The sequence below is a fragment of the Apostichopus japonicus genome, chromosome 11 (genome assembly GCF_037975245.1).
Source record: "Apostichopus japonicus isolate 1M-3 chromosome 11, ASM3797524v1, whole genome shotgun sequence".
Classification (NCBI taxonomy): domain Eukaryota; kingdom Metazoa; phylum Echinodermata; class Holothuroidea; order Aspidochirotida; family Stichopodidae; genus Apostichopus; species Apostichopus japonicus.
The window spans coordinates 23,722,044-23,747,886 of NC_092571.1; the positions used below are offsets into that span (position 1 = coordinate 23,722,044).

General features: G+C 38.8%; 2 protein-coding genes across 6 annotated transcripts in view; both read right to left on the reverse strand.

The window, feature by feature from the left end:
• The window catches only part of LOC139976147 (uncharacterized), a 63,936-nt gene extending 59,490 nt beyond the window's left edge, over positions 1-4,446 (reverse strand). For 2 of the 3 annotated variants that reach the window (XM_071984609.1, XM_071984607.1), the window contains exons 1-2: positions 3,439-4,446; positions 1,317-1,451 (exon numbers count right to left, since the gene is read on the reverse strand). In XM_071984609.1, the coding sequence (XP_071840710.1) occupies positions 1,317-1,376 (60 nt within the window). In that variant the 5' untranslated portion in view covers positions 1,377-1,451; positions 3,439-4,446. The remainder of the gene's footprint in view (positions 1-1,316; positions 1,452-3,438) is intronic. The other variant, XM_071984610.1, reaches the window with a different exon arrangement.
• A 5,216-nt stretch (positions 4,447-9,662) lies between these two features.
• Positions 9,663-25,843, reverse strand: part of LOC139976144 (uncharacterized) — a 34,359-nt gene continuing 18,178 nt past the window's right edge. For all 3 annotated transcript variants that reach the window (XM_071984600.1, XM_071984599.1, XM_071984598.1), the window contains 10 exons: positions 21,128-24,750; positions 20,030-20,184; positions 18,621-18,743; positions 16,718-16,938; positions 16,236-16,337; positions 14,488-14,661; positions 12,952-13,281; positions 12,320-12,414; positions 11,581-11,770; positions 9,663-10,790 (listed from right to left, as the gene is read on the reverse strand). In XM_071984600.1, the coding sequence (XP_071840701.1) occupies positions 10,500-10,790; positions 11,581-11,770; positions 12,320-12,414; positions 12,952-13,281; positions 14,488-14,661; positions 16,236-16,337; positions 16,718-16,938; positions 18,621-18,743; positions 20,030-20,184; positions 21,128-24,750 (5,304 nt within the window). In that variant the 3' untranslated portion in view covers positions 9,663-10,499. The remainder of the gene's footprint in view (positions 10,791-11,580; positions 11,771-12,319; positions 12,415-12,951; positions 13,282-14,487; positions 14,662-16,235; positions 16,338-16,717; positions 16,939-18,620; positions 18,744-20,029; positions 20,185-21,127; positions 24,751-25,843) is intronic.

The window sequence follows — 25,843 nt, forward strand, 5'->3', positions numbered from 1 at the left end:
TGCAATCTTGTTTCATTCTGCATTTAGACTTGTGTTGAAATATACCAATATATATACCGACTGGTTAGCCTAGTGGTTAGAGCATCCACTAATCAGCCGGAAGGTTCAGGGTTCGTCTCCAGGCCGAGTCATACCAAAGACTTTAAAAATGGGACCTACTGCCATCTTGCTTGGTGCTCAGCATATAAGTATGGAGTGGGGGAATATGTGTGTCTGATCGGTAAATATGATTTAACGCCCTTTGTGGCAGTTCATTGGTATAGTCCACAGTGACTTGAGAACGGTTATGGAATGATAATAGACGGTTGGTTATAGGCACTGCTCCATGAGTGTCTTCGGACGGATACCGGCGCAATACCAAGTGTACACATTATTATCATTGCAAAGCATGTATGCTACTGTATATGTTCAAGAAACTGTTTTGTGGCTAAATTTAACTGAACCAATATCAGATATTTAAAATAAAATACTTCTGAGTTTGATTAAATCTTTTGCAATAAATGTCACAGGGACTAAATTTTCTCAAAAGATCTTTCCTAAAGGTTTCTAATTCTCAAAAGTATGTCTAGACATTGAGTAGGGTGAAATTTAAGATAAGATATGCCACAGAAAGGGAAATAAAATTTCTCCCATGTTGCTTCTGGAATTCTAGTAGACGTTTGCTATAAATTGGCCATTATTGACATATTTTTCTCATTTCCAGGGCAAATACTCAATCACGTCTACTGAATTTGTTTATCTGTTGCATTTCTAAACTTTTCCAGGGAGTGGAAATGAATTTTGAATGAACCAAACACTATCATTATAAAAGATAGGCTTTAACAGATTTAATTTTGATGGTGAACCGTTTATTTTATTTTAGTGTAAACCTGTTAACGGGTCAATTTTCTTTGGACAATTAACTGGTTATCGAAACCTGAAATTACACCCACCAACCCCCACTTCCCCCCTCCCCATCTGGATTTTTTTTTCTGTGGACCTCAATGATAATAACTCCATAGTTTTGGGCTGCTGTAGCTAAATGGTTTGAAGCACATTCAGAACATTTCTTAGTCTGACTGGGAATGAGGAATAATAAATAAGTTGAACAATGAACAATGGTGCAACCCAACACAAAACACAACTTTGATGTTCTCATCTCACATTCCAAGCTTCATTCCAAGATAAATAAATGTTTTAATTAATACAAGTTCTGATTAAGAGAAGGAAGTATAATCATAGTTTCATAGAAGAATGTAAATATGCTTAATTAAATTGCAACCCTTGGAATATTAGATAAACAAGGAAGACTAAAAAACACAAAACAAAAAACTCACAACTTTGAAGCATACTCCACTATTGACCTCCACAGAGATGTACTGCCTATCTCTCCCCATGCTGATTGGTCGATCGATAGTACAGGTGGAAACGCCCAAAATCAACAGCTCTTGGACCAACAGATGATAACAACTCTGACAAAATAAGTAGAGAGCAAATTACGAGTAAACAAAATTGCAAATTTATTTCATGTTGTCAAATGAACTGTCCATGTATGGACCACAACATGTTGCAATAAGGAATATCCATGATAGTATGGGCCATTCATATCCAAGAAAATTAACATGGATGATCATGCATTACAATGTGGATCATCGATCCTTGATAATATGTAACATTATCAATGACAGCACTGACCATTATCCATTACAATACTGGACCATCCATTATGGACCATTCAGATCCAGGATATCATGGACCACCATCTATTACAATTTGGACCATCTGTTAAATATAATGGACCATTTAATACTCAGGACATCATGGACCACCATCTATTACAATGTGGACCATCTGTTAAATATAATGGACCATTTAATACTCAGGACATCATGGACCACCATCTATTACAATGTGGACCATCTGTTAAATAAAATGGACCATTTAATTTCCAGGACTTGATGGACCACCATCCATTGTAATGTGAACCATCTTTATTCTATATTATGGACCATTAGTATCCAAGACAAAATGGACCACCATCCATTACAATGTGGACCATCTGTTAAATATAATGGACCATTCAATATTCAAGACATCATGGACTACCATCCATGACAATGTGGACCATCTATGAAATTATGGACCACTAGTATCCAGAACAACATGGACCACCACCTATTATATGAGGAAGGACTATCTATGATAGCATAGACCCCTATGACAAAGTGGACCATTAAAACCAGAACATCAAAATCAAGACCAGCAAAATGCCATGCAAATATCAAACACTGCTTTAGAAACAACAAATGGAGAAATGTTTAGTAGTTTTATGTACATGATGCCATACACAATTAGTGCAGTACTATATAAGTTAAACAAAATTAAAGACATGAAAAATTTTCAAAATTTTGCAAAACTGTATGGACTAAAATGATTCCCCATCTTATTCTATGACAACATGGATCAATTCAACCAATCTGGAAAGGAGGGACAACTTATCAAGGCCTGGGAATGGGGTAGAAGTTGAGGGGAGGGGGGAAGGGGGGTGGTTCCCATTTCCAATTGTGAAAAAAAGTATATTTTATGTGTATTATATTTATAGATATTTATAGGTCCATCAAAATGGATGTGTACATCAGATTTGAAACGGTAAAGCTCAATCTTAACATGAGAAATGAACATTAATAAGGTACTGTCATAAGATATGTGGAATATGATATGAATATTGTCTTTTTGCTGCCATATTTTGAGTTGCCATAGTGATTAGCAGATGGATACTACCAGTATGCAGTCTACTATTATCGAACATGGATCATTCAAAATGGTCACCAAAGGGAATCATTTATCTGGTATAGCATCGCAAAATCTTATGCAAAATGGGCAAATTGCTATACAAGTGTACAAAGATGCATATAACACATAGTAGTTTACAAGAGACAAATTCCAGGGCCTTCCAAACTGCAACACAATTAAAGCAATAAATTAATCCCTGTCACCAAACTCTATATTACTTACAGTATACATAAATATCTGTAATTTCCTTTAAATCATTGAAATTATTAATTTAATATGCAGTTTGTAACAATTCCATGACTTATTGACATTCTGTTATAGTTTGACCACGTCAATACACATTTGGTCAAGAGACCTGAAACAAACAGATAATTCATTTGCAACAAATAAATTCTTAACATGGCTTAATTAATTTGTAAGCCAACGAAAAGCAAATTGCCATGCAAACAGCTGAGCATTACTGCTTGCTTGGAACATTTTTTCAGTTAACCAATGTATTGCAATATATATAGATATGTATATGCATATATATATAATTAACACAGATAACGCAGACCAATGTATTACCTAACGGTAATCGCATGTCTGGACTTCTTGGGCTCTTTAATGTTCCTAATTGGCCTATTGATTTTAGCTATTTTCTGATTATCTGATAAATTTACCTACCTATAATTCTTCTGATGCTGGATAAGGGACTTTTACAAATCCTAAAGAGTCTGTGGCTTCTTAAAGTTAACGAAGAGCAGAGTGCGACCCAATAGCACTATAGCAGGCGTCTGTATGTTATAATAACCTGTAACAACAAATTTCTATAATTACATAGCTATACTTAACTCTTGCGACCTGGGAATTGACGCGAATGCTTTACATATAAAACTTGTGACGAAATATGTAAGCATCAAGCCCTTCCTATAGGTAACTTAATTACAACATGTGGGAGGTTAATGTTGTTTACATATCCTCACATATAAATGTCACCAATCAATCATAGCAAAATTAAACACTACTTAATTCATTCATCAGCTGAATTGTTGAGAAAACATCGTATTTCTAATTAGAAAAAGAGTTGAAATTACTAACGATCCACAAGCTCCTCCCCCAGTTATCATATTGCAGGAAGTCAAGGTCATGCTGTTCATATAACCACACTGTTAGTGCACACTGCTATTGAGCACCAGTTTTTCACTCTATCAACAATTTGGACATTCAGACCATAATGCAGTGTTGACAACACTAATCTTAGTCAAAGAATATGATTACCCAACAATCTTTAAGAGCTGGCAAGCTAAATTAGTCAAACACAGCAGTCTTAATTGTTTGTCTAAGGTCACTGGTTCGATTCTGCCTGGCCCCAAAAATGTTGGCATATGAAATTTTGTACAATCATTGAACAATTTGGCTTTATAAATCATTGACTAAAAGCTGAGAGTGAAAAAAACTGTTTTTAACTAAATCTGCAGTTACTGCTTGACTGCTACATAATTATACTATTAACACGAGGTATTGGCCAGAATTATTTTGTCTTTTCTGCAGCAAAACATTTAAAAAAAAATTAACAGTGCAGATTGCTTTTAAACATCTTTTCAGTTTTTACTTCATAGAATACACTGAGGGCTTCTCATGAACCTACAGTTCTGTTCACTGACCATGGGCTCAACTGAAATGATCCAATGAGGAGGAAAATATTTTTCATTATTTTTTTTTTTTTTTTTTAGTCTAATTACAAGAAAACCTGTGGCACATGTTCCAAAAACACATTTCATGAGAAAATGTGTGGAAACCCCAGAACACAGGTGGACGCAGGAATGTGTGATTACATGTGGCAAGATCTAAATCCAATGGGTGAAAATGTGTGAATGAGCCACAATGAAACACAGGAGTTTGCGTGACACAGAATTTTGAAATTTTTACTTTGATGCTTGCATTGGATTGTCACAGGCTTGCCACACCTTAAAACACACAGTTTTCACACTTTGCCAGTGTCCACTGGTTTTGACATTTTCACATGTTTTAGATGCACGTCGAAACACATGAAACATGAAAGCATGCGGTTTTAACTGTAAAATAATTTGTCCCCAAAACAGGTGGCAGTTGCCACAGGTTTCTTTTGTAAGGGGTGGCACCATCATGCTGGTTGAAGCTGCAACACGAGTGGCAATTATATACTAATATACTTGTTGTGGTCATGGCCATTATTTGATACCATGCATGCATTAAAATTATGCCATAATAACACAATAACCTTTTATTAAAATTATAGATCACAGTATTGTTGATAGGAACATTATTATAATACTCACCAAGGTCGATAACATGTGAAATCCTTCTCTTCCTCTCCTACCCAATCCTCTGCCTCCTCTGTACCCCTTCTGTTTCTCTCTCCTCCCCACCATCTAATTTTTTAACATTTTCCTCCTCTCCAACCCGCATCCTCCTCCTCTGTACCCCTTCTGTTTGCCTCTTCCTCCTCACCATCTAATTTTTTAGCATTCTCTTCCTCTCCTACCCCCATCCTTCTCCTCCTGTTCCTCTGTACCCCTTCTGTTTCTCTCTCCTCCCCACCATCCAATTTTTTAACATTTTCCTCCTCTCCAACCCGCATCCTCCTCCTCTGTACCCCTTCTGTTTGCCTCTTCCTCCTCACCATCTAATTTTTTAGCATTCTCTTCCTCTCCTACCCCCATCCTTCTCCTCCTGTTCCTCTGTACCCCTTCCGTTTCCCTCTTTCTCCCCACCATCTAATTTTTTAACACTTTCTTCCTCTCCAACTCGCATCCTCCTCCTCTGTACCCCTCCTGTGTCCCTCTTCCTCCTCACCATCTATTTTTTTTAGCATTCTCTTCCTCTCCTTTCCCCATCCCCGTCCTCCTGTTCCTCTGTACCCTTTCTGTGTCCCTCTTCCTCCTCACCATCTAATATTTTAACATATCCCTCCTCTCCAACCCCCATCCTCCTCTTCCTCTGTACCCCTTCTGTTTCCCTCTTTCTCCCCACCATCTAATTTTTTAACATTTTCTTCCTCTCCAACTCGCATCCTCCTCCTCTGTACCCCTCCTGTGTCCCTCTTCCTCCTCACCATCTATTTTTTTTAGCATTCTCTTCCTCTCCTTTCCCCATCCTCCTCCTCCTGTTCCTCTGTACCCCTTCTGTGTCCCTCTTCCTCCTCACCATCTAATATTTTAACATATCCCTCCTCTCCAACCCCCATCCTCCTCTTCCTCTGTACCCCTTCTGTTTCCCTCTATCTCCTCACCATCCAATTTTGTAACATTTCCCTCCTCTCCAACCCCCATCTTTCTCCTCCTCCTCTGTGCCCCCCTCCCTCCTCGCCTTCATATTTTTGTCCCTCCTGACATCCTTCTCCATAATTTTCATATTTCTATGCATAGCGAGATATTGTGTGACTACAGTTCAATTTCTGGGTATAATTTTCAAATTTACAGCTGTAGTAAGGCAATTTCACATCAATGTCTATAATTACGGTCACTTTCTAAACTAAGGCCAAATTCAATTTCACAAGTACCATTAATGTTATTGACCCTTGACCTCATCAGAATTAAAATTGCCTTATTTGCACTTCCTTTTAAAATATCCACCAAATGTCTTCAAATTTTAAAAACTGTACATAGTCTGTTTCCTGCTTATGACTCTTCACAAACAAAATTTTATTATGTTTGAAAATGACACTTAAGCTGTTCCCCTGTTAGCTGTAAAGACATACAGTAATTTACAAACTTTTGGATCAGACAATTTTTCCAACGACCATTCTTTTTATGGCAGTGGGCCATTTTTTGCCAATATGAAAAACCATCATATAGTATTGACTCTTAAATAAAAAAAATTGGAAACTAAGTCTAAAATATTTCACAAATTTCCACTGGCGGATCCAGGGCCTTTGTTTGGGAGGGAGTGGCGTTAGAGTGATATGGGAGAGGGGTCTAAGGGGAGGGGGTGCCCCCCTCCCCTTTGGAAAATTTTCTATTGCTGAATGCCCTCAGATGCAATTTGGTGCGACAAAAGTGTACAATGGTGATGTTAAAATTTTCTAAAATATTTATATAAAAAAGTTGGGATCATCTTTCTCAAGAAATTTTATTTTTCATAGGTTATAAATTTCTTACAACCAGCCTGTAACTGCAAAATGGTGATAAACTGTAAATCCTCATGCTCATACATTTAATTTTAAACCAGAAAACGAAAAAGGTTTAGACTAGTCTACCACTGCTAATCCTCTCGATTTTTTTAATTTCCAATCATATGATTTAGCGAATGTTCGGAAACACTTTTTGGCTCACCTTTGGGGGGGCCATGGCCCCCGTTGGCCCCCCCTTGGATCCGCCAGTGCAAATTTCCTATATACCTATGAACAGGACAATGATTCAGAAGAAAGCCAATTTAATTGCAAAAATGTCACATTTTTGAATGGCCAGCTTGGATCTAAACAGAGTTCTGACATTTCCCTGTCAAAAGTATAATAATATAATGCTGAGGATATAGAATAGATTGATGTTACACATAAATTTCTGTAGTTATCATACTAAACACTAAACACACCAAGATCATGGTGATCCTGACTTATGGTTCAATTATACATGATTCCATTTATTGAAAAAGGATAGATTATTAATGTTTGCTAAAAACCTTCTCTAGTAATCTTAATCACACCCTCAAAGTGATCCTGTTATATATTATGATAGTTAAATAATTTTCATTATTGAAATAATTTTCATTTATTGAAACAATAAATAACATCTGATGAGAGACTTGCAGAATCTTGCATCATACAGGAAGTCTAATGAGGACTAACATTTCTTTTCCTTTCTTTCTCATTACTTCTGTCAGCCAGACCAGGCTATCCTATACAGGAAAAGCCGAGGTTAACACATGAAATATTCACTGCATATATTACCATACACATCATTCATGTCGTATATGACAAGATCAGAATCAGAGGCTGCCTGATTGGCCAGTAGTAGGTCATGTGATTCACAAATAGATTCAAGACCACTTCATGGAGGAATCCCCCATATCAAAGTTAAGTGTCTGATCTTTTTCTCAGTAAATTCAGGTTCTTTAAAGCTTACTCATTTTTAACAATCAAAGAGATTGTGGAGATAAAGGATGAAAAATTAAAACTGCCATGTATTTTAATTGATAGCAGTTTTCACAGTAAGTGAAAATGTAACATAGTGAAGAGGATTTGCAGTAAGATTTCAATCCTTGTTGGCTGAATCTTTGTTAAGACCAGACATGAACTTTTGTGACCTCTATATCATTATATCTCCATGCCCTTGGGCTTGTTAAAGTCCTATCCATTTACAATTATTAATCCATCTTTTATTTCCTTTGTATATATTTTTTTGTTTTGAGTTTTTGGTTTTGTATGTGGATGTGCTTTATTTCTCTCTTCTGTAATTTAAATTCTGTCAGTATTTGTATTTTCATCAGAGCATATTTCAAAGCTCAAGGCTTTTGCTCTCAAATTTACACAGTTTTGACAGTCAAGAAATGTAGCATGATATATTTGCTGAGTGTGTCTTTTGACAATATCATAGGGTGAGGGGTTGGGGTGGGGTGGGGGTAGGGAAGAGGGTGTTTTCCAATATTTACTGATTGCAACTTGATAAATTGGATAAGTTCAAGACAAGACTAAGGCATTGGTCCTCATGAAGATGAAATTCTATCCACTTGCAGAGGTAACTGAGTACTCCTTACTGAAATGACTTGTTTCTATATGCTAAACCTTCATATTACAATTTTGATCTACAGTAGCATATGACCATAACTACCCAACAGAGCAGTTCATCTTAATAGATGGCAGTCTTCATAAACGTACATAAATGTCTATAAATATTAAGTCTACACTTACTGTCATTCATCACAACACCAAGCGATATAATATTTTTGCATAAGTTTTCTCAAGATCTATCCTCTTTTGAATACAGTAATTCAGCTGTGTCTCACATCGAAGGACAGCCTCACAATCAAGAATTGTTTGTCACAATTAAGCACTTGGTATTTCTTTTTGATTGCATGTTTCATTGTTCATTAATATCCACCACATTTAGTTTAGTTTAGTTTGGAGACCCAAGGATCAGGAAGCCTTACAGTGGCTTATTTGAGACCCTATCAGCCGTGTTAGATCGTGGATGAACACCGGCTTTATTCAAGCCTTCTCTTTTCGATAATAAGTGTTCAGAGGATAACGAGGCAGGGGTGTGAATTCGCTCCCATTCCTGCTCCGAGGACCGACATTTAACGTCCCCATCCGATGGACGAGAGTGTATGCCCCAGCATCTGACCACTTCTCTCAAATACTGAGGTAGGCAAAGGCACCCCATTCAACATAACTGCAGTGCAGCCATGACGAACAAAGTTGTTTCGAAACCAAGTGAAGAACAGAAACAAACCCCTTTTCCCAAGTTCACAAACCAGAAATACCAATCCACGGAAGACTCCGCACATCACCACTGCACTGCAGCGATTTTTGCATAAGTCAAGAGAATCTGGTTCCTGGCAGATTTTTGGTCCTGGAACCTAAGGATTAGGAGGCCGACACTCTAACCGCTGAACCAAGCCTTTGCCCTTTTGAAGTGCTGAATGGCATAGCAATGTGTACGTTTACCTTTTATCCTTTACATTAGTGGTGTTACATTATTGGGTGAGTTTCATTACATTTCAGTGGTTAGTATTACATAATGAAGTGCTGATTATAACATTTAGTGGGTGATACAGATTTTGACAATGTGAACAGTACCATCGAATCCTCTCTTCTTCTCCTACTCCTTCCCCCAATACTACTCTGGCTATACCTTCATGGCTATGTACTGCGACTACTAATAGCTGAACTGAGACAAAAATAATAAAGAATGATATGACAGAGATCAGAATACTGATATTAAACATTTATTTGTTCATGGAGGACACTTTCTTTCCCTGCAGCAATTCTGCTCTTTCACCACAAATAATTGATTTTAAAAAAATCACGTCTTGGGTATAAATGGCACCTGTGAAGGGTGTTTACCCTTATGTACATCATTCCTGGGATTTACGTAAAACAGTATGGGCTGTGGGCCAAATTAAATGACCAGGCCCATTGCAGCTTCCAGAGGTAAAATCCAACCACTTTACTAACTTTCTTGACAAACCAATGCCCTTTCACACTTCTTGACATTCTACTTTCCTCAAAAAGCAACATTCCAAAAGTTAGCATAACATTTAGCATAACATAAAATCTCCTGAAGTCATCTGAGATAATAAATTCAAATACCGAGACAGGATGCTGTGTTTATGTTATTATTTTTGATGGACAGATTGAGAACAATACTAGTCACATATCAAGAGCAAGACTGAGTCTAGCTGTGGTAATGGCTCATCCACTCCAGCATAAAGTATCCAGCATTGTATCAATATAATAATTAATAAATTACTGCTGCCCCAATTATGGCTATTGTTGACCAACGTCAAGCCTACAAAACCTCCACAACTAAAGCAACAACGACTTGTTCTCCATTTTGCCATATACTGCCATTTTGCTGGGCACAACAATTACCTCTGAAGTTTCAGACCATGAACTCTGAATGGAACATCAGATGAAATGGGGATAAAAAGCTTAAGGCAACTTTGAGGAATCTCTCTCAATCACTGGCTAAATGATAAAAAAAAAAGAAGGCTGAACGTCATTTTCAACTTTGGACTTCTCTCACAGGCTCATGAATAATTACCGATCAATACAAGGCGGAATGTCTTCGTGCTTTTCCTTTAGGCTGTTGAATATTCATGACCTCAAACAGATTCCTTTGTACCGATGATCTTCCGCTGCCACTCTGCGAACCATCTCTTCGTCTTTTCTTCTTCTTGACTTTAAGGTCCTCCTCAATTACCCGTTTCTCGGGAGTAGTTACCTCCGGTATTTTTTCAGGCGTCATCTCTGATGTGTTGGAAGACCGCCTTCTATAAGCTGATAGCAGTTCGCCCTGTATGTCTGTGGGCAAGGCATCCAAGCAGGTTGGGTCAATCTAAAAGGAACCATATATCTTTCAAAATCATCAAGTTAGTCAACAGGTGAAAATATACGTAAGAAGTTCATTCACAATAAATCATCTAGAGGAGAGAAATAAAGTATTTTGAGGGGTGAGAAGACATCAGGAATAGAATGATACAACAGACAGCAAACCACCTTTTTGTATAAGGATAGGGCACTAACAATCCCCCACCTGTCTCCCCCACACACCCCACCATTCACCAGTATTTTACCAGAGACATTTTTGAAGTTGTGTTTGTGGGAGAAGAATTATTGTCAGTGGTGTAAGATTATGTAAACTAACTCATGCTTAGGCCCATGCACTCATACTCACACCATTTAGGAATTCTACTTCTACTCATGTTGTACTCATGGTGTTGTACTCATAATCATGGTGTTGCATCATACTCATAGTGCTATATTCATACTCATGGTGTTGTACTCGTACTTGTGGTGTTGCATCATACTCATAGTGCTATATTCATACTCATGGTGTTGTATTAATACTCATAGTGTTTTACTTATACTCATGGTGTTGTACTCGTACTTGTGGTGTTGTGATTGTACTCATGGTGTTGTACTCATACTCGCGGTGTTACATCTTACTCATAGTGCTGTATTCATGCTCATGGTGTTGTATTCATACTCATGGTGTTATACTCATACTCATAGTGTTGTACTCATACTCATGGTGTTATACTCATACTCATGGTGTTGTACTCCTACTCGTGGTGTTGCACTCGTACTCGTGGTGTTGTACTCGTACTAGGCGGCTCGTTACTTACCTCCGAAAATGAAGGAAGGTCATCCACATGGCCAAGGGTCTCGACTAGATTTTCAGCTTTTCTCACTTTCAATCTCTCTTCTTCTAGAACTTCCTTCAGAATATCAGGAGGGAGTTCTTTTAGTACGTCTGGGTCCAAACAGCTGGGATAATCCAACGGCAAATCTCCAGTAGAGAGCACCCTCCTCTTGCTACAAGTGTCAAGGAATAAACTCAATTCTGAATATTACAATTATTTTTCCTGTCACATGAAAAAGCAAGAAAGTTCACAAAACACTCTAGTTTTCATACCAGCTATATGGGACAAAGTTATCTTTGGAAGAGTTCAACTGAGATGTTCACATAGCAACCAATGTGTCGTCAGACACAGAGAACAGAGAACTTCTGACATTGCTTACCAAACACATTAATTGTTAATTATAATAAGACTGCAGTTGATCAACCAAAGAAAACTTTCAGATTGTTTCATCAAAAAATACTTTTAGCAAGGTTATTAATGATTCCATGGCATCCTACAAAATATTCTACTCAGGGTCATTACCATAATACATTCCCTTTACATAAAAGCTAAGTAAACATGTTTGACTTCTTCGTCTGAGATGACACTTCAAAAATTCTGGAAGCTAAACAATTCTGTTGTTGCCCTGAATTTAAGTGTCAAATATTATATATAATAAAAATTCAAATTAAACACAAAAAGTTACCACACCATAAACAAGTACAGCAGCCATGACTCTCACCTCATATTTGGCTTTGGCCCAAACATGCTGACAGGTTTTAAGAAAGGTGCCAAGGCTCCATCCTGAGAAAAGACTGGTGATGAAGGGGTTTCAGCCTGCAAAATAAAAAATAAAATTGGAAATACTGTAAACTTTGTCTCCTTTTCCTTACTAGCTGAGATATGGCTATAACATTCCACAATAGTAACATTCAAATAGAATTAATAACAGAGGCTTCATTTGAAAAGCAACATTGTCCGGTGTCAATAATGTTTGATGTGACAAACTCTCAGCTAATTCAAAAATACAATAAATACATTATTGCTTTGGGATTACTATAACAGTGAACAAGTACGGCAAGGTATGGTGCATGCTATGGTGCAAATTATGGTGCAATTTATGGTGCAATGCATGCATAAATATATATACAGATGACATTAATTAGTAGGAAAAAACCAGTCATGAATAAAACAATTCCATCACAGAAAATAAACTAATTTACTTTACGTGTATTTCCTTTCAATATTGCTTGGACCCAAGTTTATCTTCGTTAAAAAAAAACTTGTAGAGAAATTATTTTGAGAGTTTCCTGTGAGTCTGTTGTCCTTTAAAATTGTGCTTTAAAACTTTTGTTTAGAGTTTTCTCCACTCACTTCAGGCTCTGGTTCAGCTTTGATAAGCGGCAAAAAGTTTGTATCGATGTTAGCAAACTGCGCTGTGGATGGTTGAAAATTCTTTGCTTCTGTTCTCTTAGACACCAACTCTGAGGGCTGTGCAACCTCTGACCTCTTCTTAATTAGCATATCCTTCAATGATTTTGTCACATTTAGCTTTGATGACTCTGTGACCTCTGACCTCTTCTTAGTCAACTCTGAAGTTTTTGTGACCTCTGACGACCCTTTCTTGACCAGCATATCCTTCAATGATTTTGCAGAATTTGACGACTTGCTGGCTCTCTTGAGGCGAGATATATGGATCCCAACCTGAAAAATTAATTAATTAATTAATTAATCAATAACTCAAAGTACTTAATGTATACTTGTATACCATAGAAATCAATGGATGTAGCTAGTTTAGTAACCATAATGTCAATTGTACATTCCATGTCAACCAGGTGAAAATGATGTCTTTCAATTCAGTTGTCCAAAATTTTTACGTCCACGGTCCATGATTTAGTTCCAAGAGGACAGATTCACGACCCAGCAGACCACCACCCCTCAGAATGCTCAAAATACATTGTACACAATGCTGTCAACCTACTCTGAAAAATAAGTACAATCGCACCCCACCCACCCCACCATAACAAATAAATGCTGGCATGTAAAACGCTCCTTACAAGAGACACCCATGTCAAAAAAAAAAAGAGCTACAGCAGCAATAAAAGCCCTGCTCAGCTGTGATGAATCAAATACTAAATGATGGGAATTACACCTGCACACCTACAGTACTGCAGTTCCATATAACACGTGCCTATGGTATGGAACTGTGTAGCACAATAGAATATCTTACACACAGCCTGGCTGCATGGCAGTTTGCAGCCCCCTCAGCATCCTATATTTGACAGAGTGCTTAAAGGCATTGAAGACTCGCCCTAAACCGCATGCGGCCATGATGGGCCATCTGAAAAAGTTAACTTTCTGTTGCTTGAAAGTGACGTTTTGTTCGTGTCGCTACAAAATGCAGACAGTAATGAAACGTGATACCTTGTTATCTTTACCTGGACCTGAGATGTCCATCGCTGTATCTTTTTTACACTGTGCTGTGGGTACTGACCGCAGCTGTATGTACTGACTGTACACTAGCGTCTAATTACCGACGGAAGCAAGCTGTGTGTGTATTTTCTGGGATCGATGGTGGTGTCTAACACTTCTGTTACACCTCATTCGAAACTAGGACAGATTACCGGTTTAGACGTTTCTTTTTGCAGGAGCCTTCACACCCTTTAACACAATGACAGTTGTAACAGATTCAGAGTATTAAACTCTTAGCCTGTTCGGAGAGCCTATATCCTAACACCCAGTGACATTTACCCTGTCAGCCTATACAATAGTCACAAAATTCTCAAAGCTACTTTCCTATTCTGATGCTATTTTGTAAATTAAAATGTTTATTAGTTATCGTCATGACAAGAACAAGGAAACATCGATCGTAACCTTGCTTCATGACACTCAACAAACACTTTGGCTTACCCCTCGTATATCTCTGGGGGAGGCTTTCAGCTGGAGTAGAAGATTCTGACATTCTTTTTGGATTATAGCCAGGTCATCGGTTTCTTGTGTGAAAGTCAATGTCCGGCTCCTGTTGTCACAAATTCCGTGTCCAAACAACTTTTTATTGTCTTCGGCTGAACCTCTCTTACGAATCTGAAAGAGAGGATTTAAATAAAAAATTTAAGAGAATTTTTCTGCAGTAGCAGCTATGAGAAACTTTTACTGTATGAGGTGACAATAATTGCAGACTGTTGAATAAAAATACCACATCGACAACTCTTACTCCTATAACCCCACCACTCATTGCTCCTGATGAGCATTGACCCAACTCAACTCAAAGGTTGTGACCTCCTCTGATAGTCGCCGAGATCCACGGTCATAGAAACGAACGGTGCACACTGAACCACTAGAGAGGACACAACGGCAGTTTACTGTGAACACCGGAGCTCTATTCGGTCACATGCAAACTTACTTCCAGATTAATGGGTAACATTTCTTCAGACTGGACAGTTGTATTTGTAATCAGATGGACACTGGCAACTGCCAGTCAAGTGCATGCCCGAATGCTGAGTGAATTAGCTAACACGACTTCAGCGAATGGCAAAATCTTGATTAGTAGTCGTCCTGAGGACAGAGCACATACTGTAAGATTATTCAGAACTTACCATGTTACAACCATCACATTGAGTCAGGTTACTCTTGGTTGGGGAGTGTGTGACCGGCTTTCAGGTTACTCTTAGTTGGGGAGTGTGTGACCGGCTTTCGGGTTACTCTTGGTTGGGGAGTGTGTGACCGGCTTTCAGGTTCCTCTTAGTTGAGGAGTGTGTGACCGGGCTTTCGGGTTACTCTTGGTTGAGGAGTGTGTGACCGGCTTTCGGGTTACTCTTGCTTGGGGAGTGTGTGACCGGTATTTTGGGTTACTCTTGCTTGGGGAGTGTGTGACCGGCTTTTGGGTTACTCTTAGTTGGGGAGTGTGTGACCAGCTTACGGGTTACTCTTGGTTGGGGAGTGTGTAACTGGCTTTCGGGTTACTCTTAGTTGGGGAGTGTGTGACCCACTTTCGGGTTACCGAGTGTGACCGTCTTTCAATGCTGAATTCTCTTGACATGCAATGATATTTTGTATTTTGTTCTTCACAAATGTATAAGCACAACAGTGTGATTGAATGCCATTCACAAATTCACAAGATATGCAAGATTGAAAACTATACATACAATAATAATAACAATAATCAGCAGTTATCTTTATGACGCTTAAGCAACCACAAATGTGGGAGAAACCTGCAAGGGCTTAAGGATTACAACTTACACGTCGAGTGGCTTCCAATTGAACATTTTAACTCAAATTTGGAATCTTTCCAACTGAGAAAGTCATTTCAGATGGGAAAACCATAGATTGCTCTTAGAGGGGAAACCATAGACTGCTCTTGGATGCAAAACCCACCTTACTATGACCCAGCTGGGAATCGAACCCCGAACCTCCTGATTGCTAAACCTCATTGCTTCAAATCCCATGCCTTTATCCACTCGACCACAGCACTTAATTGTAAAACACTGTTACATATATATATATATGTATGCACACAAACAAAGCCAGCAAGTTTGCGCCTGAAAAGTGAAGCAGAAAGCAATACCTTTCTTTTCTCTAATATCTAAGCATCAACTATCTAAGCATCATGTATAACTTAAAATGCCTTTCACATATCAATTTGAGAGAATTTCTCCTACCTTTGCTTTTAGCATGATTGTCCTTCCTGCCATGCCAGTTTTTTTCAGTTTCTTGTGGACTACCTCTGCTAGATCAGCTACAAACTTCAGAGCTTCTGCATTCTAAATCAAAGAATTGTAAAGAAAGACATTAAATTTAACACATTAACATGCAACGCTCACTAAATGTCCACACATACACACCCCATGCATTTTTCATGCTTTATTCACTTTCCGAGTTATGAAACATTTGTTTTAAGTGACATTTAAGGGAATTAATCGCCCTTGCAGACTTGAAGTACAGGTGCGTTCTTAAGTCTGAACAAGGCCCTTATGACAGTACTTGGGGTAGTTTACGCTATCAAATGACAAATTGTTAATGCTCGAGTTAATTTGAAGTAGGACTGTTTTACTATAAGCAGGCTTGACCGTGATCACGTGTGGGATCGTTCCCTCGCACTTCACCATATCCTGAATCCATTGCAAACAATACCAAAACGTACCCCTTTGAATCGGATGCCATAGTTCACTGTTGACGAGACTAACTTCTGTTGTCTCTCCATCCGGACCGGCTGGTCATTTTTACCCCTGCAGCGATGAAAGAGATCATGGCCTGGTTTCTGGCCAAACTGACACTGGAGAGCAGATAGGGACAACTCTTGAAGATCTGAACAAGTTGTGATACCTAGATGCATCAGCTTCTGACTGGTTGCTCTTCCAACCCCTGAAATCAAATGAATTGTCCTCAAATAATGTAATCTTGTTGTAGGACTTAACAGTCTCACTACTTCCCTCAAATATGAAAGTCAAAATAGAGATGTTTTAATCAAGTTCCAACTTCTTAGCCCTTTTACTGCCAACCTTGAAGCAGTCTTAATCTAAGAGATGTACATATATAATTGTCCATTGAACCGAATATGTATAGAATTAAAAAAATTTGCAAATGACATATGTGGCACACATGTAAAAAAACTTTCAGTAATGCACACTATTTGTGTCACTCTGTTGAGACATCTTGTTAAAATGGTTCAACCATCCAATAAAGACTGCCCGAGATACTAATGGGAAATGAATGCAGCTCCATCTGTTTGAAAAGCTGGGGAAAAAAAACCACTATTTTGCTTAATAGGCACTCACAATCCAAGAAAATTTAGCCAAGACGATGGTGCATGTACACCCCTGTATCACTGATTAAACACCCGGCCATGTCACAAACTGGAACCCTTACTTTATGCTTCTGGCTTTAGCCAGGGGCAGGCGGAAGGGATAAAGGGGGCAAGGTGGTTAGGGGAAGGGGAAATGCAAGCTTGTATAGCATGATTTGAGGTGGAAAGAAGGGGTCTGTAAACTGACCATGATGATAAATACCACCTTTTGTAAGTCCAATTTCTGTAAGGTATATAATACACCTTTTGTATTTATAACGACAACCTTCTGTAGGCCTTTGTAACCCTAACCCTAAGCCTAATCCTAAAGTAATATATACCACCTTTTGTAACCCTAACCCTAAGCCTAACCCTAAAGTACTACATACCACATTTTGTAACCCTAATCCTAATCCTAACCCTAAAGTAATAAATACCACCTTTTGTCAGTCAAAGTGTTTAACATGAAAATACAACTCATGACATGAAAGAGATCACTCATCTAAAAGTAGTCTGTAAAGCAAGCCTGACATTTTGATTCAAGCAGATCCTTCTTCAAAGTCAAACCTTTGACCTTTGAAGAAGATCCTGCCAGGGAATAATTTATCCAGTTTGTCATAGCAAAATGTTATGCAAAATGGTTTAATTGCTATACCAGTCCAAAGATGAATAACAGGAACCAAAATCAGAGCCTTAAAAACTGCTAGACAAAATTTGAACACTATATTATTCCGGCCCTGCCTGCTAGGATCGAAATGTCAGACCCTCTAAACTTTACATACAGTATATATATTTGCCTACACACTGAGCCTTTTTGCAATAGAAAAGTATTTTCACAACAGCTTTTAAAGGGTGTGAAGACTCGTGCAAAAAGAAATGTCTAAAGCCGGTAATCTGACCTAGTTTTGAATGAGGTGTAACAGAAGTGTTAGACACCACCATCGATCCCAGAAAATACACACACAGCTTGCTACCGTCGATAATTAGACACTAGTGTACAGTCAGTACATACAGCTGCGGTCAATACCCACAGCACAGTGTATAAACGATACAGCAATGGACATCTCAGGTCCAGCTAAAGATAACAAGGTATCACATTTCATTACCGTTTGCATTTTGTAGCGACACAAACAAAACGTCACTTTCAAGCAACAGAAAGTTAACTTTTTCAGATGGCCGCACTCGGTTTGGGGCGAATCTTCAATGCCTTTAAGATCTCTTTGAATTTATAAACTTTGTAAACATTACTGCTTTCAATTACCGGGTAATTCTCTGACAGGTATGTTCTTCATAAATTCTTCCACCTTGTCGTCATCCATCAGCATGTAAATTCCATTTGGTTTAGCTACTCTAGTACAGAGCCTTGCCAGTAAAGTATTGGAGGCTAAAAAGGTAGAAGGAATGAAGAAAGGGCTGAAAACATAGCAACTTTTTATCCCTCTTATCTCTCACTCTGACAGCTGATCATCACAGTTAAGTACTTGATTTTCTCCCTGCTGATGTGGTGGAGATTATACTACAACAAAATTAATACTTTGCTGTTACTCTTACTTCATTCATAGCGTAATTTCCTGCCCTAAGCCAACAGGGCACACGTCCAACCCGACCATGTATGCCTGAGCAGTTGGGTCCAAACATATTAGATACGCCATCTGAACAATTTTCCTCCGGGCAAGACATTCTGTAGAACATATATTTAAAGTTGACAGAGTTTGTATGTCTGAACCTGACTTAGCTAACTTGATCCACCCTTTATCTTCACGATTTCACGTTCGGTTTGGCCTGTGTGTACATTCCACTACAAAGCATCAAGTTTCTTATTAGAGGCCAGTTAGTTGCTGAATTAAGCTTCACAATTTATTTACTCTTCATTGATTCTACACAATAGATTTAAGCAGATGTAGCTGGAGATTTGGTCTAGTGGTCAGCAGGGAGAAAAAATCACATGATTAACATTGTGATGGTAAGCTGCCAGAGTGGAAGATGAGAGGACTATTGATGTCACCTAGCTTGGCTAACTTTTGGCCCAGACTTCCTAGGGGCCAACATTTGCTATGCAATATCTCCAATATTTAATAATAATATTTGCTTTTTATTTAGCACTTTACACCAGCGATAGGTCTCAAAGCGCTTTACAGATTTTATATGACCCCTAGTCAATGATAACGTGTCCCAGAGACAATCCCTCCAATCGGCAGCAGTTATATACTGCGCCCAATGACAAGTTACCTCACCGGTACCCATTTAATCCCTGGGTGGAGAGAGGCAAGTGAGATAAAGCATCTTGCCCAAGGACACAATGTAATGAACTAGGCAGGAATCAAACCAGCAATCCTTGGAGCACGAGTCCGACGCCTTAGCCAATTGGCCACCACGTATGCTCTCCAAATTGATGGACAATGGTACCAATCTATGACACTATCAACTTGAGTGTATTAAATCTGAATTTTGATGTTAATCACTTGTCCTCCACCAGACGACCTCCAAAGCTGGTTTTGGTCCTCTGCACAGAAATTTAGAAGTCTCAGATGACCAGGCGTCCATTAAAAATTTGCCCTGGATGGTTCAGAATTAATACCTCTTTCCTTTGTTTGCAAAAATAGTATTGCTGAACTCTTCAGGAAATGCTTCATGACTTTAGAAATAAGTGAACAAAGAAGATGACCTTACCTATACCTACAGATGCAATACACTGAGTCTTGGCAAACACCTCATCCAGGACAAGCTGTGCAAACTCGACCGGTGAAGCACCTGTATCCCTTAAAGTTTTAGTGACATCAACAAACATCTCGTCACAACTGACTGCTTCAATCTCATTGGTGAAACTAAATTTATGCAGAGGAAATATATAAATATATATTCAAATATGAATAACATTATAGCACTCAAACACACCCAAATTACAGCATTATATCAACTGAAGCACTGCAGCATCTTGTATGAGCTTTCTACCAAATATATTTTGAAACATTTGCTTTTTTCAATTCAGTCAATTCTATGGATATTTTTACAGTCATTTAGCCTCTGAAGAAGATCCTGCTAGGATCGAAACGTCAGGCCAACTGACTTTTACACATTCTATTACACAGGCTCTCTAGTGGATAAGCAGTTTGCTAACAGTTTTATTTTATTTTGATATTTTTATAGGAAAGACAAATTTATTTGTAGATATTGTGAGCACACAGTAAGTTATTTTGGAGCTGTCTGCAACTCCTTATAAAATTGATAAAATAAAGTGGTAATGTTGCAACGTTCTGGCAACATCACTGAAACTGTGTATACAACAAGGTGACATCACTCCATCACTGGTGGATGCTTCCACAAGGATGTGTTAATTTCCAAAATGGAACCTCTGACTCCAAACTCATATATGTATAGTTTATTGTTCTACTTCTAACCTTTACCACAAAATGTGACATTTCTTTTAAGGTGTAAAGAAAATAGAACGTTTTAAAGAAAGTATTGCCAATTAACCCCTCCACACCCCTACCCCCCAACCAAAAAAAAAAATTATAGATAAAAATTATGAATTATAACTCATTTCTAATGTCCAGACAAAGTATAGTGAATGTGGCATTTAATTACCTCATTGTCTAGTAATGTCATATGTATAAGGCTGCTCATGAAATGTCATGTAACAAGCAATAGTGACGTTTTGGGAAGTAGAGAAAAATCATGAATCCTCCTACATTTTGACATTTTTTATTTATTTTTTTTAAATTTTATATCCTAAAAAATTCAATGAAATCAAATCAAAACTTATCCTACCTGGCAACGGTTTCATAGAGTATTCTTGACACCCTGTGATAGTTCTCAAAGTCATACGGTATGGTCACAATATGTGGACACAATTCCTTCGCCCTTGATAGTATCATTCCCTTCTCTACGCCAAAAGCTCTCGCCTCGTAACTGCAGGATGCAATCTCCGCCAACGGATTATGTTGCAGACAACTCCCGACCGATATCTCCATCTTGACATCCTTACTAGTGCGCTCTTCTCCGTCCGACGTATCGGTCAAACCCTTGATTCCCGACTCCTTATTCAGATCGTCTTTCTTACACTGGCTGCTGACGTGATGGTCAGTATCTATATTCTGTCTAATCTTCATACTCTCCTCACTGTTTACTCGCTGCTCACTCATTCCTTGTTCCTCTGCTGCTACGCCGCTCACTTCTCTTCCACTTATTTCCTCCTTGTGACTATTTTCATCGTCAGAATTAGTATCAATAGTTTTAGCTGTTGGACAAGTCCACATCTTCTTTTCTAGATAAGCTCTCTCAAAATCTTCCAGCCACGTATCCATCCTCGGCGATGTATTAACTGTCGAATGAGCCACGGCCAGAGCTTTGCCTCTCAGCTCTGGAAACTTAAGTAGACTCACAGCCACAAAGAAACAGTCCATATCAATATGCATAATCACACTCTTTTCTTCAAATAACCTCTTACAGTTGTATCCTCTTTCCTGGATGACCTGACTCTGCGATGGCAACGAGTAGCCCGCTGGGATGAAACCGTCGGACCTTTCTTCTAAATCTTCTTCCTTATCGCTAGCGTTCATTAAAACCTGAAGTTTTTCCTTCCCTGGCAACTTCCTCACCTCAACTTTCTTCTGCAAGTCATTGACAAAATTTTTGTGTTCCACACGCCAAGTGGCCATATGGTGATACCTGGAATGGTTGTAGAAGTCCGCAAGAAATTCGGGATCCGAGGTGTGTGAAAAAGGTTTTGATTTTTTCGAAGATGAAACTCCTGTTGAGAGAGAGAGTTTCGTTGAACTTCCTCGCGATGAAGTACGATCTGATTCTTCTTCAGACAAAATGCCATTTTCGTCCTCTCCTGGGCTCATGAGGTTTAAATTTTCCTGTGAATTGTTGATATTTGAGCCTGCTTGTGAACCTCTCTGATCTGCACTTCTTTGAAAGATACGAGGATCTGATGTACGACTGGGAGAGAAACCTTCTAGCGAAGGTCCAGTACTTGATCCTAGCTGTGAGTTATTGGGATTTGAGTCCCCTTGAGAATCTCTAGAGGCTAAATCTCCTTGCGAGTCACTAAAAATTGAATTGTCCTGAGATCCACTGGGATATGAGCCTTTCTGAGAACTTGTGGAACTGGTACTACCTTGTACACTGCTGTAATAGGCTCCATCTAGAGAACCGCTGAGCTTTGAAGCTACTTGAGAGCTTCCGGGAATTGAACGTCCTTCAAAGATTTTTGGGCCATTTGGGTCTTCTTGTTGGTTTCTTAGATTTGTATCTTTTTGATGATTACTCAGATATGTAATATCTTGAGAGCTTTTGGAAGTGGAAACATCTTGTGAGTGGTTGTATTTCAAACTGTCTTGTGAGCATCTGGATTTAAAAGACTCCTGAAATCTTTGAGGATTTGAACCATCCTGTGTGCTTCTGAAAACTGAACATTCTTGTGAACTTCTCGAATTTATGTCTTCTTTCTGACAGCTTGAATTGACATCGCCGTGTGACTCTCCTTGGGATGCATATTCTCGGGACCTCCTTGGACTGAAGCCAAATTTTGACAATGTAATATCTGAGCATTCATCTGTACTACTGGATGTTGTTACTTTCTTATTAAGGATTTTACAATTAATATTATCAACTTTAAAAGCCTTAAGCGCAATGTTTAAATCATCACTTGGTATCAAAACCTGATCTGTGCTTATTTTTGGTTGATGTGTATGCGAGCCATCCTTATATTCCTCCAACTTGTGACAGAAATTGTCACGTAATTGAGCAGCATCTTCTGACATAGATTCAGAAGTAGTCTCCAAGGTATATCCATCTTCCCTAGGTGCCTCTACATCCTGATTCTTCAAGCTCTCAACTTCTGGAGGATTTCCATCATCTTCTTCTACTTCTTTAGCCTCAAGGTGTAACTCAATTTGAGAGTTATCTTCCTGAATTCCAGCTATTACTTTCAAGTCATCAGCATTGGCCAATGGCATGCTTAGATACTTGACCCTGTTTGACCTCGATTGGACAGCTTTCCTCTCACTGGTAACCTTATCTGATTTGCTACTGTATACCTGAATCCCAGGTTGATGTTTATCATTTGGTATCAACGATTTCTCCACACTATCAGTAGCCTCTGATCTAACCAACATGTTGGAGTTGTCGGTGCCAGACATTACTACACCGGGATCATTCTTTAATGATGCATCTGAACGTATTTCATCTTCTTTTGAAATGCTCTCATTGTCAATTTCTGATCCACCTATATAATTTGGATCACAGTGTGGGATCGCATCTCTAAGGCCATTGTTATCTGATGTGCACTCCTCAGAAGTAGAGTCAGAATCAGTCTTGGATCCATCTGAGCAGTATGGATCATTGAACGAGACAGAAACCTTGTGGTGATTATCATGTGACTTGCACTTCAAAATGGGACTACCTGGAACCTCCTTGGATCCATCTGAACATTCCGGATCAACCTGCGAGACATCATCATCTTCCCGATCATCAGGTGGTTTGCACTCCAATGAGGCATGACTAGATCCAGTTTTGGATCCATCTGAAGATTTCCAATAACTTTGCAAGGTGTCTCTGCCATTATTACCATTTTGTTTACAATCCAAAGAAGCACTGCTAGATTCAGTCTTGGATCCATCTGAAGGTTTCGGATCACCCTGCAAGACATGATCCTTCTCATGATTATCATGCCTTGCAATTCCTTTTTGACTTGTCTCAGGTAAAATGTGTTTATGATATCTTGGTGTATTTGGCACCATGCCAAACACAGAGTTGTCCTCCACTTTCTGTGTTTCTCCACTTAAGTCGGCGCAAAAACCTTCATCTTTGTTTTCCTTTCCCACAAAAACATTTTTCTCTCTACCTTTTTGGCATTCAGATTCATCTTTGGTCTCCTCCAACACATGTTCACAGATCTGAATTTCATCCTCTGTGCCACATGAACTGTTTTCTGTGAGTTTGGCACCTAAGAAATTTGCCATAATACCACCTTCCTTAGCAACACTGATGACCTTTGACCTAGAAGTATCTTTCATCAATGAACCATTTGAATCATTAGCTTTAACATCCAAGTTTCTATTACTATGAGGTTCTGGTGTAATAGTTGCACCTGATAACATATTCAAAGGAAATTTCCTCTCTCTTTTGAAAATATTGTCTGATCTTGAAGGTAATTTTTTGGCAAGTATTCGTTTCTTTGGTTTGATAAAATTAAGCAGTGAGTAGGATTTGCCTCTTTTCTTTCCGCTGCTGAGAGATGAGCCCGAATTTGCAGAATCTTCACGAATGTTCCTGACGGCTTTCTTCTTTGCGGCATCAGATTTAACAACCAGCAAATCTTCCAACGATTTGGATAATTTCGAAGAGCAAGAAGCCTTTTTCAGTCTGCTGATCTGAACACCAACCTAGAAATGGAGAAACAGATTCGTACTAATTAAACTGAAAATTTAATCAAGATCAGTGGGCCATATCCCCCTCCCTCCTGCCTCCCAAAAATGATTGGGGCAAAATGGTAAAATCGGGGAGATTTTCACATTAGCCTAGGAAGAATAAGACCACTGTGCACCCCTCATCTCTACCTCACACAAAGTAATATTAATTAGCACAACCTTTTGTTTAGACCAGGGGTGGGCAACCTTTTTGGATGAATGGGCCAGATATAAGGAGTGAAAAATTGACTGGGCCGCACCTAACCAACGACCTGCTGTTGATTTCAAACCTTTCAAGCAATAGGTGTGTGTACTTAATCTGTATTCACAAAAACATAATGTCAATACAGTAAAGTTGATAATTAATGGGGATAATAGGCCTACCCGACAGCATCATTAGTGCCGATAAATTCTAAGCAGCTAGCTCTTTTTTTGGTGATGATGTAAAATAGACTGATTTTTTTTCTTTTTCCTGAGACATCTCACAGGCCACAAAAAAATCACTGGCGGGCCGCATGTGGCCCGCGGGCCGTAGGTTGCCCACCACTGGTTTAGACCAATTAATATAGACCAAATTTATAGTCTAAAATAAGCCTCAGAATGCTCCATTTAAGTTCTAAACATTTAATTTTCTTCTGAGGGATGACCCCAAAATGCACTTCATGGGGGTCAACTTCAATGACCCCATGACCGCACCTCTCCTTTATAAAATCCTTGATTCACCTCTGGCTCTCCCATAAAGGTTTATGCCTCTACCCCAATCAGTCGACGTAAGTTCTAAATTTGCCCTTCCCCACCTGTTGAAATCCTGTGCAATACCAATGATCAAAGATCTATAACAATGCTACAATTGGGAGTACCAACTTTAGCGAACACATTCATACCAGGATATTAAGGCCTACCCTGTGCCCTGTTCTCTTGGCTAGACCGTTACTACACACAGTTAAGGATCCATGGAGGCTAAGAAGCACAATACTACATTACTCAAATATCCAATAAAACTAGTGAATTGCCATGTTTCTTTTCCAAATTCTTCTTACCCATCTAAACTGCCTTCACACCCATACAA